The sequence below is a fragment of the Geotrypetes seraphini genome, chromosome 4 (genome assembly GCF_902459505.1).
Source record: "Geotrypetes seraphini chromosome 4, aGeoSer1.1, whole genome shotgun sequence".
Classification (NCBI taxonomy): Eukaryota; Metazoa; Chordata; class Amphibia; order Gymnophiona; family Dermophiidae; genus Geotrypetes; species Geotrypetes seraphini.
Window position 1 is genome coordinate 65,051,620 of NC_047087.1, and position 18,323 is coordinate 65,069,942.

The 18,323-nt window shown below is 41.7% G+C and overlaps 1 protein-coding gene across 1 annotated transcript in view; it reads left to right on the forward strand.

The window, feature by feature from the left end:
- LOC117359684 overlaps positions 1-18,323 on the forward strand; it is a 210,815-nt gene that overhangs the window by 129,867 nt on the left and 62,625 nt on the right. Inside the window, exons 6-8 of the mRNA XM_033942900.1 lie at positions 6,289-6,376; positions 6,899-7,023; positions 16,566-16,627. Of these exons, the coding sequence (XP_033798791.1) occupies positions 6,289-6,376; positions 6,899-7,023; positions 16,566-16,627 (275 nt within the window). The remainder of the gene's footprint in view (positions 1-6,288; positions 6,377-6,898; positions 7,024-16,565; positions 16,628-18,323) is intronic.

Below are 18,323 nucleotides of genomic sequence, written 5' to 3' on the forward strand. Positions count from 1 at the left end.
GTGAAGGGAAGAACAGGGAAAAGTAGGGTATCTCATTGCACATAGATTTTTCCTCTAGAGCAGTGTTCTTCAACCTTTTTACACCCGTGGACTGGCAGAAAAAAAAGAATTATTTTGTGGACCGGCAAACTACTAGGACTAAAATTTTAAAACCCCATTTCCGCCCCATCTCCGCGAGCTCGGTCCCCACAAATCATCTGATCCCATCCACACAAGCCTCAGCTATGATTTTATATTGAATGTATTTTATTAAAGTATAAAAAGAAACAATATTCTGTACAATTATCATTTTATAAATACAAATAATTCAGAGCAAGGATCTTCCCTCCCCTTCACATATATCCCCTCTACTATCAAGAAAACTGAACAAGCCAAATTATTACAGAATGCTACACAGAAATATCATGCTAACAGAATACTGCAGTCACACATGACAGGAATAGTTTTAGGGGAGTGCAACTAGGGCAACTGCCCCCTGGTCAGAGAGCGCTCTAAGCCAGCTGGAAGCTAAAGAAGCACTGCCTGGGTTTTGCAGTCCCCAGTTATGTCTAACACCAGCTCTAGCAGGATATATATTTCAAATCTGATATATTCTAATCACAAAATAGAAATAAAATTATTTTTTTCTACCTTTTGTCGTCTCTGGTTTCTGCTTTCAATCTTCTTTTCACTCTCTTCCTTCCAGCGTCTGCCCTCTCTGTCTCTTCAATCCAGCATCTGCCCCTTCCATCCACTGTCTGTCCTCTCTGGTAAGAGGGCTGGAACACTGCCCATACGCCGAGAGGTTGGATAGGCTGGGGCTCTTCTCTCTGGAAAAAAGGAGGCTCAGGGGAGATATGATAGAGACCTTCAAGATCATGAGGGGCATAGAGAGGGTGGATAGGGACAGATTCTTCAGGCTGAAGGGGACAACAGGTACGAGAGGGCATTCAGAGAAACTGAAGGGAGATAGGTTCAAAACAAATGCAAGGAAGTTTTTTTTCACACAAAGGGTCGTGGACACTTGGAATGCGCTACCGGAGGAAGTGATCAGGCAGAGTACGGTACAGGGATTCAAACAGGGATTGGACGGATTTCTGAGGGATAAAGGGATCGTGGGATACTGAGAGAGGTGCTGGGATGTAACACAAGTATAGAAAGCTAACCAGGTAATAAGTATAGAAACCCAATCAGGTCGTGCATGTGCAAGACCGGAGGGTTAGGACTTCGATGGGAAGATAGGACTTCAATGAGAAACCAAGGTGGCAAGGGAGCCCCTTCTGGTGATTCAGACAGGTCGTGACCTGTTTGGGCCGCCACGGGAGTGGACTGCTAGGCAGGATGGACCTATGGTCTGACCCGGCGGAGGCACTGCTTATGTTCTTATGTTCCTCCTTCCATATGGTATCTGTCTTCTTTCTATGCCCCTCTCCCCTTTCCATCCAGCTTGTACCCCCTCTCTCCTTTTACATGATTCATTCCAGCTTCACTGCTCTCTTCATTTATATCTCTCCTACACCAGATCTATCATCGTTGTCCCTCTCTGCTTATTTTTCTGCTGACCCCTTCCTATCATCAATCTCTCTACTTTCTCATGCCTGTGTCTCCCCTTCCCCTCCTCTAATCTCTCTGCCAGCTGTTTCCTTCCTTTTTTCATTCTCCCTTCCCTCCTCCTCCTGTCCAGCAGTAACTCTCTTCCCTTACTCCCCTCCCAGCAGCATCTCTCCTTCTCCCTCTCCAGTAGCAGCTGTCCCTTTTTTTTCCCTTGCCCTCAAGCTTCCCTCCAGGTCCAGTAGCAGCTGTCCCTTTTTTTCCCTTGCCCAGCAGCTTCCCAGACTCCTTTCCCTCATCCCCTCCCAGCAGCATCACTCCTTCTCCCTCTCCAGTAGCAGCTGTCCCTTTTTTTCCCTTGCCCAGCAGCTTCCCAGACTCCTTTCCCTCCTCCCCTCCCAGCAGCATCTCTCCTTCTCCCTCTCCAGGTCCAGTAGCAGCTGTCCCTTTTTTTCACCATGCCCAGCAGCTTCCCAGACTCCTTTCCCTCCTCCCCTCCCAGCAGCATCTCTCCTTCTCCCTATCCAGGTCCAGTAGCAGCTGTCCCTTTTTCCCCTTGCCCAGCAGCTTCCCAGACTCCTTTCCCTCCTCCCCTCCCAGCAGTATCTCTCCTTCTCCCTCTCCAGGTCCAGTAGCAGCTGTCCCTTTTTCCCCCTTACCCAGCAGCTTCCCAGACTCCTTTCCCTCCCACTTCCCAGCAGCATCTCTCCTTCTCCCTATCCAGGTCCAGTAGCAGCTGTCCCTTTTTTTTTTCACCATGCCCAGCAGCTTTCTCCCCTCCCAGCAACTCTCCTTACTTGCCAGTGCTGCGATTCAGTAAGGCAGCCCCGGGTCCTTTGTTGGGTCGCACCGCCTCTGAGGAAAGCGGAAGTTGCATCATCAGAGGCGGCCCGACTCAGCAAAAGCTCCAAGGCTTCCTTTTTGAATCACTGCGTTTGTAAGGATAGCCGCTGGGAGGGGAGAAAGCACAGTGTGAGGCTCCCTATTATCTCTCTGGCCCTGCGCAAGTGACAGCTCCTCGATCTTGCTGGTCCTGCGCGGACCGGCAGGAAATTGAAGAAGTTGATCTCGCCGGTCCTGTGCGGACCGGCAGGAATTTTCTGCGGAACGGCATTGGTCCGCGGAACAGCGGTTGAAGAACTGTGCTCTAGAGTATTGATTCATCACTTTCATTTCATGAACAGATAAATTCTGACAAAAAAAGTGGTTTTTTAGTCGTATGTTGAGGAAAATTAGATCACTGTTCCATCAAGAACATTTTTCAGTATTGGTACAATCTACAGTGCTTGCCTAGCTAGATTATTGTAATTCAGTCTATATAGGCATTAAGCAGGGCTGTCTAAAACGACTTCAGCTGATACAAAATACAGCAGCTAAGCTTATATTCGGGAAGCGAAAGAACGATCATGTTTCTCCTTTGTTGAGAAAGCTTCACTGCCTTCCAGTCCACTTCAGGATTCAATTTAAATGTGCTTGTATTATCTTTAAGCTTCTCTATGGAATATTTGATCCTTTAGTTCCCTTATATTGGAACCCCTTCAGATCTTGCCATTTGAGGAATACACAGAGATATAAACTATCTTTCCCTTCTTTTAAGGATATTAAATCTATAGGAAAGCTTAGTCAATCTTTTGCCTTCAAACTGGTAGAGATGTAGAATGGACTTCCTGACTTCATTAGACTGATAGGTCAGCTACAACAATTTCGTAAAACCCTGAAAACTCTGTTGTTTACACAAAACTTAAATGGCTTAACTATAGTATCAAAGAACTGACAGTAATCAAGCTTTTTTTTTTTCTCTATGCTCTCTTTATTATGTATTCTAGTCTTAATTACATGTGAACCGAGTCGAGCTCCGTTGGGAGATGACCCGGTATATAAATTGAAGACTAGATTAGATTAGAAGCCAGCCACGTGAGCTCAGCCGACCGAGCTGGGAGAATGACCAGCACAATGTGAGTGACTGGGAAATGTCTGAGGAGTTCCCCACTAAGGAGGAAGTCCAGGAGGAAAGCAACCGGCAAGACACAGAAATGGAGTGGGAGAATTCCTCTTGCTAAGACCTCAGTGCTGAGGAAAGCATGGACATGTGCTAACAGCCAAATGGCAGGTTAGATTAGTTTCTTCTTTTTCTGTTGGACATTATTCTGAGCTGCACGTTGGTTTTGTTTTGTGTTTGCACGCTGGAAGGATGGCTGTGTGTTTTTCTTGAGCCAACTGGGTATAGCACTAAAGGCTGGAAATTTAACTGTTTGGGCATGCTGCCTGGCCAAAAAACTGTGGTGAGTTTTGTGTGTTTAAACATTATTCATGGACATTAAACTGTTTCCATCAAAGTCTGGTGAACTTTTGGGAATGCAGCTGTACTGTTTGCATGGCTAGAGCATTAGAGTTTGGGAGGGAGATTTCTAGCTGAGGAAATAACTCTTCCTACACAGGCTGCCTGGTGATTGAGGCTCATTACCAGCAGGGGAAAACTAGAGCCTAAAGGAGCAATGTGAAAGTGTGGAAGAAAAGTTTGTTTGTTTGATTTTTTTTCTTCTGTTACCTGAGCCCATAATGTGGGAGCTGGGACTATTCAAGCAGCTCTATCCAGAACTTGGTGGATTACAAAAAGTGGAACTCATTTTGTGTGGATATAATTTTGTTTTTGTTTTGGCCACCTGACTTAAAGAAAAGAACTGTGAGACATTATTAGTCTGACGTTTGTTCACCTTGGAAAAAGTGTGATTGTTGATTTTGCAAGGACTGTGAACCTGCTAGCACTAAAGCCTCAGTGTATTCCACAACAGTGGCCGTGGGAGACACTGTTTATTATTGTGACTATTGTTTTTCTTTTGGGCCACACGTCTGCATCTTATGGCAGGGCATCTTTGTCAGTTGTCACATGACCAGCTGAGCGTTCCTACCACAAGCTGCATTAACTAGTTCTCTTCCTGTCCCCTGCTTCTTGGGTGGCAAATCTTTGTGTGTGCTTCCCTTTGCTGGCAGAGCAGAGGGCTTTGCTTTTCCAGCTTCTGTTCCTTTATCTGGCTGTGGGAATAGTGATCCCAGGAAAAGAGGGACATTGACTTTAGAGCTTCTGGTATGTTTAAAAGTGTGCCTCTCAAATGTGCTGGTGATTGTCTCTCTCCTCTCTGAGGTTTTGTAGGTGGTTGTCCTGTATCAAAATTTTCTGGTTCTAAGGGAACAGGGGACTTGATTGTACTCTTTTTCTCTTCTGTTTTTCCTGTATGAGACAACCAGAAAACTAGCCTTACTCTGCTGTGTCTCTCTTTCTGTAATGTTTAAGTGAATGGAACTGTACATGAGTAGAAGATCTGCCTACCGCTATTTGTACAGCCTTCAGTTCTTATGAAGTTGGTGAGACACTATCTGACAATTCACATACAAAGACACATTGTCCCTGCCTTTAATTTCTTTCTTGTTGCCTGCTGTTTGCAGAGTAACCAGGGCCCTAACCCTAGATGTTATCCACAAAATGTTCCCACTGTATGTGCTCTATATCTGTGGGCTAAGGGAGCAGTGAACTGTATTCTTATCCCCTCTTCCTGGCATTCTAATGCTAACAATACAGCATTAGAACTGGAAACAGGTAGACCTAATACATTTTCATTTTTGGCAGAATATGGTGTGTCTGACAGCTAGGTACGAGTTTGTTCTAGCAAAGTGTTCTGATGAATTTGTTGGGTATAGTAAGATGTAGGAATCTCAAAAGAGTGGCGAGATGGTGGCTGGGAAGAAGCTTTGATCAGTTTCTCTCATGCCATTTCATTTTTTCCTTCAAATCTATTCTTAGTAAATTATCGTGCTTATGCCAAAAAAGAAAGGTAGGTCATTCACTTACCCTGCTATGCCAACTGCCATTTTAGTGACAGGCCTAATGGACCGATTTGCTGTTCCATCAAGTACCTTAATTTCCAAGAGCAGGGATGGCAGAAAGAGAATCCTCCCCACCCTCAAGCTCATGCCACCTTCAGCTTGGAGGTATAGATTCCACTGCCTGGTACTGTGAAGTAGAAGTACCTATGACAGATTTTCCCCTCTACTGAACAGATCCTTTCCCCGGCCTACCTTACCTCCCTGGTGGTCTAGTGGGGGTGATGGGGGCAGAAACAAATTCCATTCACTCCAGCCCTAGTGGCAGCATCTTGAAAATAGCTGAGCAAGTTGAACAGTCAGAAGAAGAGACTAAGAAGTTTAATGATAAACCAAGCTGTATAGATTAAAGAAAATATTCTGCTTAACTGCAAAATAGAAAATGTGGACAATGTTCTGAGGCAAAAGACATTATGCTTTAAAAATTTTCCTCAAGTTCCTTTTGTGGCTCCATTGATAGCATTTAAAACTCTCTTTTGGAAGTTCTTAAAATATTAGAGTAATCTTATCATCTAGTGGCAAGAATCTATTTACCACTGAACTTTTATCCTCCTTATCAACCTTTCTTGTATACTGTATGGTATATATGTATGTCTAGAATGTGTGACTGTTTCTTTGTGTGAGAAATATTTTTCATACTCCAGATGAGCTCGCACCATGTCAAAGGTTAAGTGTATCAAGAGTTAAATAGATATTTATATTTTATGATAAGCTATAAAATATAAGTAGTAGTAATATGTTTTTTGTATGTTGTTTTTTTCATTGTAAACCACTTTAAAGCTTAATGTATTAAGTGGCATATCAAATCAATAAATCAAATCAAACAAGATTGGATGTTACAAAATTACCTTCCCAATTTATTCTTTTTGCTTTCTACAGAAAATCAAAGGAAGTTGTAGTCCGTCTCTTACTATTGTCTACTAGGAAGCGTTACCAACATAGTGGTGCTGGACATTACATGGTAGAGGTGGGTACATCACATGCCCTTTCAGAAGGGCCTATCTAAATGCTGTATACATATATGGAAATGCATACACTATGGAGGCAATTCTCTAACTGGCCACCACATTAGGTTCCTAGATGTCCAAGATTCCATTATAGAACACTTGCATAAGTCAGCATCTGGGTACCAAAAGTTCTTTACCCCCTAAACTGTTCCGCTCCCTTGAGTTTTTGCAGCCCAAATGGATGGGCTTGCATTTCGTAGCATTAAATCTTACCTGCCAAATTTTGGATCAGTCCTCAAGCTTCGCTAGGTCCTTCCTCATGTTATCCATATGAGGTTGCAAATTTATCCCATGCATATTCATTATGGATATCTTGAAAACCTAATTATCTTGGTGTGTCCCAAGGACTGGATTGTGAACTCCTGAATTAAATTATGCTATTCTCTCTGCCAATATGAGTGATATATTTTATAGCCTGATATGTACTCTAGTGTTATATAAACCTTTGCATTGAGTAGCACAATCGCACATGTTGTTTCTAGTTGCTTAAGGATCCATCTTTTGTTGGAGCGTATGATGCTATTTTGACACATGCAGATCAGGATGCAGTAACGTTCTTCAAGCATTGTGACTTCAATGATGATGTCCTTTTGAATAGCAAGTTCAGGTAGGTAAAATGGAAATGTCAGACTCATTATTCAGTCAATATATTTGGTTAACTTCAAATGTTAACCAGTTAAGGCAGTGTATCGCAAACTGTGTGCCTTATATACACCAGTGTGCCTCCTGAGATTTCAGGTGTGCCACGGTACACTCGGGAAGAGCAGAGGTGCCGGCACCAGATGACTGTCTACAGGATATGCCTCTCACAAAGAGAGGCACATCCTGTAAGCAATCTCCTGACAATGGCACCTCTTCTCTCTGCCGGCCCTTTTCTCCAGCGCAGCTCAAGGCCCAGTTGAAGGGCCTGTGCGCATGCACTGACGTCGACGCACTTCTGGGTGTATCGAGCCGGGGGCACTAGGTTTGTGTGCCCCAGCTTGAAAAAGTTTGCGAGACACTGAGTTTTTTAAACTTTAAGAGATCCAGGAAATATAATCATATAATTTGCTATGCAATTAAGTTAAGGGGGCTGATGAGCATGGTTAGTGCATACCTTAGAATAAACAAAATAGTGTTGATATTCAATTTTATCAGCTTAAGCATTGATGCTTAAGAAGAATGGAGAGTATGAGAGGATGCATAAGTAGTGATGTCCCCAATTATCAATCCTTGGTTCCTAGCTCTCCCTTTCAAGGGCCATAGAGAGCCATTTATAATTTGCCCAGGAGTAAAAAGCCACTCTAACTTTATCATGTGCCTTACTGTGCTGATACATGGTCCAATATGGGTTTCCTCATCATTGGACCCCCTCTGTAACCCTCTTATTACCCTATTCCTGTTACAGCCCACAGAATGGGCCCCTACCCCCCTACCCCCAACAAGGACAACATGCCAAGGTTAATTCTTGCACCTATGTTAAATGTGGCAGTCAAAGCTGTGATCATGAGGGCCTACATGGCTGAGAAGTGCCTGAAACTGAGGACACAAAACTGTTAGTGAGGAATTCTCTGCACAGAGAGATGATTCACTTTGATATACCTCACATAAGTAAAAGAATACCATCAAGGCATAACAAAGTTATACACCAAACCTGACGAGCTGAAAACTTCTCCAAGGCTTAGAGGGGGAGCAGGCCTGGGCCATCAAGCACTTGTCTAACTGTAGTAATGGACATAATTTGTGACTGTGCAACTGGAATGGAGCCAGTAAAATGTTTACTGAGAACTATAGTTACTGGAGTACCTAAACTAAACTAAAACTTAACCTTATATACCAGGTCTTCAGCCAAAGGAAGCTCGACGTGGTTAACAATAAATTTTTTAAAAAATAAAGTAAACTGAAATACAAGAGAGTTAGTTTTCAAAATGATTAGCGAATAAAAAAAGTTTTTAGAAGTTTACGGAAGAGTTGGAAGGAACTGGGACACCTCAAAATTAGGGGAAGTTTATTCTATAATTGGGGAAATTTAAACGCCAGAGAGCTGCTAAAATTCTTAACTCCTTGAATTCCTTTCCTCGAAGGATGAAAAAGTTTAAATCGATGACTGCCTCTTGCATATGAAAATCTATAAATATTCCATAGCAGAGGAGCAAGAGGAGCAAAGATACCATGTAAAATCTTAAAAACAATACATAAACATTTAAACTGAATTCTAAAATAAACCGTGAGCCAATGGAGAGAGAAAAGCAAAAGGGTCGAATTTGCTCTTTCCATAGATCAACTTCGTGGCAGTATTCTTAATCAGTTGTAGTCTTTGAAGGCAGTTCTTAGTGATGCCAAGATAAATGGTGTTACAATAATCTAACCGGGATAATATAATAGATTGGACCAAAATAGAAAAATTACGTTAATGGGAAAAAGATCTGACCTTCCTCAACATTCGTAAGCTGAAAAAACATTTTTTAACCAGAGAGTTTTTTTGATCCTTAAAAGTAAGAGAAGAATCAAAAAGTATTCCCAAAATCTTAGAAGAGAACTCAATTTGTAGGGAGGTTCCAGAATCCAAAAGTATAGTGGAAGGAAGATGATCCAATTTTGGGCCTAACCACAGAAGTTTAATTTTAGCTGCATTTAGCTTCATCTGGACAGACATAGCGCAAGTTTGAAGTTTAGAGATACAGTGATTTATTTTAAAAGTTAAAAGTTAACAATGGAAGGCCAGTCAAAGAGCCACTGGAAAAACCATAGCAACAGGAATTTATTCCTAGTTTTGTTTTCTACTCCTTGTCCAATGGCAAATTATTCCTGAGGTGTGAGTTCTGATTGCTAGAATCTATTAGAAGGCCAGAACAGTGTCTGTTGAGTGATAGATATACAGAATACCTAGCACATTATAGAGAATGCAACTTTGGCATAAAAGAAGGGTAAAACAGAGCACAAAAGAAAAGGAGAGACTCCACTACAACAAATGAGAAATGGAAAGGGAAATACTGAATGGAAAGAAGGACACTGTTTGGTTGCTGAGATTGATTGATTGATATCCCTGAAAACAGGCGTGATCCCAGAGGATTGAAAGATAGCTAATGTTACGCCCATCTTTAAAAAAGGATCGAGAGGTGACCCCGGGGAACTACAGACCGGTAAGTTTGACTTTGATTCCAGGGAAGATGGCAGAAGCGCTGATAAAAGACAGCATCGACGAGCATCTAGAAAGGAATAAACTGATGAAAACAAGCCAACATGGCTTCTGCAAGGGAAGATCATGCCTAATGAACTTATTGCACTTCTTCGAAAGAATTAACAAACAGATGGAAAAAGGGGACCCCCATGGACATCATATACTTAGATTTCCAAAAAGTCTTTGACAAGGTACCCCATGAACGCCTACTACGGAAACTGAAGAACCATGGGGTGGAAGGAGACGTACATAGATGGATCAAAAATTGATTGGCGGGTAGAAAGCAAAGGGTGGGAGTGAAGGGCCACTACTAGGACTGGTGGAGGGTCACGAGTGGTGTTCCGCAGGGGTTGGTACTCGGACCACTGCTGTTCAATGTATTTATAAATGATCTAGAAACAGGGACGAAGTGCGAAGTAATAAAATTTGCAGATGACACCAAACTATTTAGTGGAGTTGGGACTAAAGAGGACTGTGAAGATTTACTAAGAGACCTGAACAAACTAGAAGAGTGAGCGACGAGATGGCAGATGAAGTTTAATGTAGAGAAATGTAAAGTCTTGCATGTAGGAAACAGAAACCCGAAGTACAGCTATACAATGGGAGGGCTGGTAATGGGTGAAAGTACCCAAGAAAAGGACTTGGGGGTAATAGTGGACAACACAATGAAGCCGTCGGCACAGTGCGCAGCAGCCTCTAAGAAGGCGAATAGAATGCTGGGTACTATCAAGAAAGGTATTACAACCAGAACGAAAGAAGTTATCCTGCCGTTGTATCGGGCGACATCCTCTCAAACACAATGACAGAAATCGAAAAATGGACCACCACCTTCAAACTGAAATTAAACACAGCGAAAACAAAAGTCTTTTTGGCAAGCCCCAATGACAAAATTACGAGAACATCGCTAAAAATCAACAACCACGATTACCCAATATCCAATACCATAAAAATACTGGGTATCACTCTAGATAAACATCTAACCATGGCTGACCACACAAACTTACTGGTGAAAAAATGTTTTTACACGCTGTGGAAGCTAAGGACCATAGGTTGCTGATGCAATCGCTGATCCTATCCCTCCTTGACTACTGTAACATCATCTACCTGGGTATCCCAAAAAAAACAGTAGAAAAATTGAGATTAGTACAAAACACCGCTGTTCGCTTAATCTTCGGACTGAGAAAAAAATACCACATCAGCCCCTACTACAAAAAACTACACTGGTAACCAATGTTCCCTCTAAGGATTGATGAGGTGTGTGCAAAAAAAAATATGCATGAGCGACAAGTTACATATTCCACAAATTTATGAGCAGGCACGGAGGACGCATTTGTAAACAAATGTAGTTTATCCTTGTACTCCTTATGTATTTTTAATCATCTATGGATATGTTTGTATGTTTATTGTTCAAATGGTTTTATTTATTTCCCAAAATTTATTTTTGTTATACACATTGAAAATATTTGATATTGCGTTTAAATCAAAATCTCAATAAACTTGAAACTTGAAATGAGTGCCCATGAGATTGTGGGAGGGTTAAATACTCAAAACTTAGAAGAATAACAATTTACTTAAAGTTTTTGCTTCTCCAGCTTTCTGGTATCTTTACATAATGCAGTGGTGTACCTAGCATATGTAACACCCGGGGCCCATCATTTTTTGGCACCCCCCCCCCCCCATCTGTACGAAAAACATGATTTTTAGTAACAAGCCACACGTCACACGTCACCTAGGAAAAGGCAGCATCTTACATATTGCAGTGAACAGTACATCAATACACCCATTGTAAAACTAAACAAGCCAGACCAACACAGATCAATCCTACACCGTCAATCCTAACAGAAAACTATGTCTTTCGAACACACAGAACACACCTTCGCCTAGTATGGAATATGTAATCACAAACTAACCCCTCCCATAGACAAAGGTTAAATTGAACCAGCAAGAAGCTGGACTCTGCATACAATGCTTCACAGAAACAGTGACACATGTCTCCTAAAGCAATAAATAAATAGAAATTTTTTTCTACCTTTGTCTTCTGTGGTTTCTGCTTTCCTCATCTTCTTGTAACTCTCTTCCTTCCATCCACTGTCTGCCGTCTCTTTTCCCCTATATGGCATCTTCTCTCCTTCTATGCCCCTTCCAGAAACTGTATGCCTCCCCCTTCCATCTCTCCTTTCACCCCCATTGGTCTGGCATCTCTCTCCTCTCCTTCCCTCTCCCACACCTCTCCTCTGCAATCCCTTTCCCTTTTTTCCCTCATTTCCCTTTTCAATTTATTTTCTGCATCTGTCTAGATTATGTTCTTACTACTCTCTCATCAATGTTCTTTTTTACTGTCTACCTAAAGCTTGCCACCTCTTTCCCTCACCCCTCCAGTGTTTCCCTAACTCAATCCTTTTCTCCCCATCATGTGTCCTCCTTTTATTTATCCCCTCCTTCCATCATATACCCTCTTTCTCCAACCCTTCCATCTAGTACCTTCTCCTCTCTCTGTCCACTTATCATCCAGCATCTGCTCCCCTCTTTCTCTCCTCCCATTTCCTTCTGGCATTTGCTCCCTTATCTCTCCCATCTGCACTTCCATCCAGCATAGGTTCCCCACTACCATCCAATGTCTGCCCTTTCTCCCTCCATCCACCCCTCTTCAATCAGCATCTTCCCCCTTTCTTTCCCTCCAATATCCTTCCCCCTTATGTCTCTCTCCTTTCTCTGTACATCAATTCCATCAGCACCACCCTTCCATACCACCCTGCCCCCTTTCTTTCCCTCCACCACTCTTCCATTCCAGCAGTCCTGCTCCTTTCTCTCCCTTCATGCAGCAAGGTCCCGCGATGATTGTAGCTGCCTGCTGCCAATCCACCCCACTCTGACGTACTTGCTCTAGAGCGGACTCAGCAGCTGCATGCTGGAAGGGCCCACGATGACTCGTCTGCTGGCTCTGCTCTGGAAGAAGTAAGTTACGTTGGCGGGGGTGGGCCCGGCAGACACAGGGAGTTGCGGCAAAGTCCCGCAATGATTGTGTCTGCCGGGTCCACCCCTTCCGACGTAACTTACTTCTTCCAGAGCAGAGCCAGCAGACGAGTCATCGCGGGACTTCCCCACACCTGCTCCCCCAAAATTGCCATGCTTCGGTTCCTCTTTTTTCTTCCTCCCTCCCCCCGCGGGACCCTGCAGCACCATCAACTCTTACTCCCTCTAACGCCGGCCCTGCAGCTCCGGACTTCCCCGCACCTTCCCCCCCCCCCCGATCGCTATTATTTTAAATGTTATAGCGGCGGCGCTGTATCCATCAGTGGAGACGTCTAACCTCGGCCTGCCCCGGAACTCTTACTGCAGCAGCTGCCCGTCTAGGCAGGAACAGGAAGTCACTGTTGCAGTAAGAGTTCCGGGGCAGGCCGAGGTTAGATGTCTCCACCGCCAGGGTCGGAAACCAAACCCCCACCCCGACGTCCGATTCCTCCCCCAGCCTCCCCTTACCTTTGCGACGCGTGTGTGCGCTGTGACGAGAAACTTGTGCGCTGCGATGTAATATTTTGTGCGCCAGCGCACGCCAACGCAGCTTAGCGGGAACACTGCTGGTAACCAATAGAAGCGCGAATACTATTCAAATTTGCATGTATCTGTTTCAAACAAGTCTGGGGACTAACACCTTCCTACCTGCAAACTCACTTCGTTCTACACAACCCCACACGAACTACCAGAAACAAAAACATCTTTGCCTACCCAAAGATCTCAGGCTGCAGATACAAATCATTCCTGAATAGAACCTTCATGTTCCAAGTGAATAGACAACAAGTCTGGTTGCGAAACTGCATAAATGAACCCAAACTGACTTACAATGCTTTCCGAAAAGCAATTAAAACCGCCCTATTCGACAAATTCATTGATTAAAACAGACCACCCTTAAACTAAAACAAACCCCCCATAAACGCTATTCAATCTCCCAGGAAGCTCCAATTTTCATGTATTCTTTACCCATGGAACTTAAATTAGTATGTACCCTGTTATGTAACTTTTCTATTTTAGGCTCCTTATCATTCACTGACTGTCCAGCCTTCTTTCAATGTGAACCGCCTAGAAGTCGCCTGACTATGGCGGTATAGAGAAATAAAGTTATTATTATTATTATTATTATAAAGTATGGAATGAACGAGGATAAATTGAGTGTAAAGTGTGGAAGGGTGGCTATGTATGGGATAAGGGAAGGAAGTGTGTACTCCAAATAGCTTTCAAATGAACCAAGGAAAGTGGACACACAAGCAGTTAGAGAGAGGATCATATTCATTAAGAAGGATTTTAAGAGATCAGGGCAAAGGGAGCAGACAAAGGCTGAGATAGGGGTCTTTAAATGCTTACTGTACTGAGGCAGGCAGAAACAATGATGAGAAATTGGTGGTATACAGAAGAGATATCATGGAATAAAAATAATCTGCCTGATGTTCAGCTTGTGGCAGTAAGTGGTATCTGGGCCACTCACAGCTATGGTCTGAACTAACCCCGGAAATTCAATGTTGGGGTATGCGTGGCTCCCAACATTGTATATCCAAGTATCAACAGTCACCCAGACGTTAACATGGCGCTGGCTGTTATTCAGACCAGTACCCAGTTAATTTTATGAAATTACTTAGCCAGGTAGTGGATTGAAATTTGCCATTAACTGGCATTGTCTCCGCTTGCCCCAACCTAACTGGTTAGGCGATGACTGGTTAGCCTTGCCTCCATTTTAAACTCTTTTAAATATTGGGCAGAATTTCTCTAAATGTGATGACATATACTCCTCGATAAAACAATCAATATAATTACATATTTGAGAAAACAAGGTGGTGGTGTTCAAATGTTTCAAGAAACGCACCTCTCAGTTAATGAGCATAAGCAATTGTGGAGAGATTGTGTGCAAGAGGTAATAACATCAGCTTTTGATAATAGACAGAAAGGAGCAACTGTGTTGATTTAAAAAAAATGCTTAGACTGAAAAGCACATAAAATCCTCTTAAAAATAAATTGGAGATACTGTATGTTGAGAAACTCAACCTTACTCTTGCACAAACTTAAGATAAAGTAACTCACTTTACCACAAGTCCACCTGGCAGTGGGGCTAGAAAAATATTTAAAAGGACTGGTGCCAACAGTGACCTCTGTGGAACAGGTGAACTTGTAATACTTAAAGGAAAGGTCAGTGAGATAGGAGCAAAACCACTGTAATACAGTACCATCTATTCCAGTTTCAAACAACTTAGAAATGAGAAGGTTATGGTCAATAAAATTGAATGCAATTTACAGACAGACTTTTCTTGATCAAAGTTATACCAACTGAATGTAGTATGACTGATGAGTGTGGTTTCCATTCTAAGTGAGCAATCCTGTCTGGTTGGGATGAAGTATGTTTGGGTTTTTGTTTTTTTTAAATAGTCTTCTAATTGTTCAAATAACACAAATTCTATAATTTTGGACATAAAAGTTGATTCATAATAGGCTGAAATTTCCAAACTTGAACTTACCATCTGGCGAGTGAAAGGAATAAACAGGGTGGTCTGATGTTTGATGAGTTACTGGATTGCATGGTAGAAGGGGAGAGAAAGAAGCCACATCCATGAGTAGGGTAAGGGAAATGGAGATGCTTGACCACAGGGGTAATGGAAAGGGCGAAAGATGATGCTGGATGCAAAGATGGAAAGAGGTACAAAGAAAGAGATGCTGGATTGTAGGGAGTGGGCAGGGAAGGGACAGGGAGATATGATAGCACTGGGAAGAGGATATAGGAGAGAGGGGAAAAGCTAGATACAAGGAAGGACAGGGACAAAGAAGGGTGATGCTGGATATGGAGATGTTGGCATGCTCGGACCCATCTCTGAGAGACACCAATGGATATATTTTCAGGATGGACCATGGTCTGTGGTTTTTGTGATTGCTAAAAGGAATGTGATAAGGAACTGCAGGATATATTTTAAAAAAAAGTCATGGGGTTGTGGTAGCTTTGATTGATCTGGATAATGTTAAGAGTTATGCCCATCTCTCTTGATGGCATCAGATACTTGAGGGTATTAATAAAGTAAGGTTTCCCTAAACGGCATGTTTTCAGTGGAGAAAGCTGTTACAATCTGAGTGTCAGGCAAGAAATGGGAGGAGTCATGACTAGTGAATATGTGTCAGGAGACTGCACAGAGATAAGATTTATGTCTAAGTGTCAGCTTGAGGAAAGCACTGTGATTAGAGAAAAAAAAAGAGAAATTCAGGTGCTAAATTAATAATTTATGTGTACTACTTAAAGCAAATGTAAAGCAGGTATAAGTTTAAATAAAAAGCTTAGCTTTATACCCCACCCCACTCCTTTACAAAACTGTAGTGCGGTTTTTAGCACCGGCTGTGGCAGTAACTGCTTCGACACTAATAGGAATTCTGTGAGCATCATCACTGTTACTACCATGGCCAATGCTAACAACTGCACTACGGTTTTGTAAAAGGGGAGGTTAATTTGCTGAAAATCTGCATAGTTTTAAATGATAAGCTATCTGACAGTGGCTGGGTGACTAGAAATTAATCTTCCTGTTTTGGGGCATTTGCATACCAATGCTTACTGGCTATTGAGAACTCACATGCATCTGAAAATCAATGACATATGGATATCTATGAATTATCTGCATAAAGCTTTATTTTTTTTAATAGATGAATACCACATAAGCTTTTGAATATTGATCCTTTAGTTGTTAGATGAGAAAGAAGGTAAATTAAATATATAAATTCAACAAGATTTGACACTTGTATATTAATTCTAGAGATATTTATAGTAAGCTTGTGCATGCTCTGAGCTTTCTTAGAAAACTCTGGAACAGTTTTACTGAGCATGCAATTTGAGTCATGTGACTTACAAGACTGACTTTTTTGTGAAATGCTGAAAAACATTTCCTTTAAAAAGGCTATATTTTAATCTAAATTATAGGGTGAATTCTATATGCTCATTATCTAGATTTATATATTTTTTATTTCAGAGAATTTGAAGAAGAATGGACATATACTACCACAATGAGCTTCTTTCCTCCATTTAACATGGGTAAATAAAAATATTAGTTTAATTGTTTAAAAATGTTAATGTAAATATGTTTAAAAAAAATTATTTTAAAAACCTACATAACTGCTGGGCAGGTATGCAGAGAAAATAACATGCCTATTTTGCAGAACTTCATTTACAGACTGTGAGAGAACCTATAGGATGTTTCTTCCCTTTCCCTTAATAGTACTCACTCAGTGTCAGAATCACCTTAAAACCCACAGTCCCACCCAAGGGGGAAGTAACATGGGATTTCTGAAGCCATAGCTATTAAGGAGCCTAGAGGAAAGCTGCGATATCCCATAGCATATATCTCTACTACTTAAAAACATAAGAATTGCCATACTGAGACAGACCCAAGGTCCATCAAGCTCAGTATCCTGTTTCCAACAGTGGCTAACCCAGGTCCCAAGTACCTAGCAAGATCCCAAGTAGTAAAACAGATTTTATGCTGCTTATCCTAGGAATAAGCTGTGGATTTCCCCAAGTCATCTCAATAATAGCCTATGGACTTCGCTTTTAGGAAATTATCCAAACCTTTTTTAAGCCCTGCTAAGCTAACTGATTTCATCACATTCTCCAGCAATGAATTCCAGAGTTTAATTATATGTTGTGTGAAGAAATATTTTCTCCAGTGTGTTTTAAATCTACTCCTTAGTAGTTCATTGCATGCCCCCTAGTCCAAGAGTTTTTAGAAAGAGTAAACAAGTGATTCACTCCACTCAGTATTTTATAGACCTATGGTATATCATATCACCCCTGAGTTGTCTCTTCAAACTGAAGTGCCCTAGCCACTTTAGCTTTTCTTCATAGGGAAGTCATCTCATCCCTTTTATCATTTTTGTTGCCCTTCTCTGTACCTTTCCTAATTCCACTGTATCTTTTTTGTAATATGGCAACCAGAATTGCACACTGAATTTGAGGTGCAGCTGTACCATAGAGTGATACAGGGACATTATAAACACTTTCATCTTTGTTTTCCACCTGTCATGTCCTCATTTCTGTTGGTTCCATAACCTATTCCTGGTTTCCTGAACTGCCAATCTTGTGTGGAAACTTTTCATCTGACTTTGGTGGTCTGAGAAAATCTTGTGGACAACTTATTTATGAGGATGCACTCCTAAGAGATCAGTAGATAGGAGAAACCAGATTGGGCAATTCCAAGAACCCATTGGCACTAAGGTACACATTGACTGTGCAGGAACAGGTCATTGTTACATTTACGAACTAGTTTCATGTTTGGAACAGGACCTGTGACCTAACAGCTTTAAGAAATGCTCTTCTTTACCCAGTCAATATTGAATTAAGTTAAATCACCCATTATTATAGTGTTGCCAAATTTGCTAGCTTTCCTAATTTCTGCTAACATTTTATCATCTGTTCTTTCTGGCCTGGTAGAGAATAATATAGCCCTAAAGTATTCCCTTTCCTTTCACATATGGAATACTAAATTACTGTTTCCTGCTGAATTTTTTATTCTATTAGACTCAATTCCTTCTCTAATATATATAATGCCACTCAGCATTCAATTTGAACCACCCTATCATTGCAATTATAATTTGTATCCAGGTAACAAAGTATCCCAATGGTTATCTTTCCATCAGGTCATGAAGATACTTATTATATCTTGCTTTCAAGTTTAATTTCCATCATAGCTAGATTTTTTTCACAAGCATCTTGCATATTTGTTATGGATATT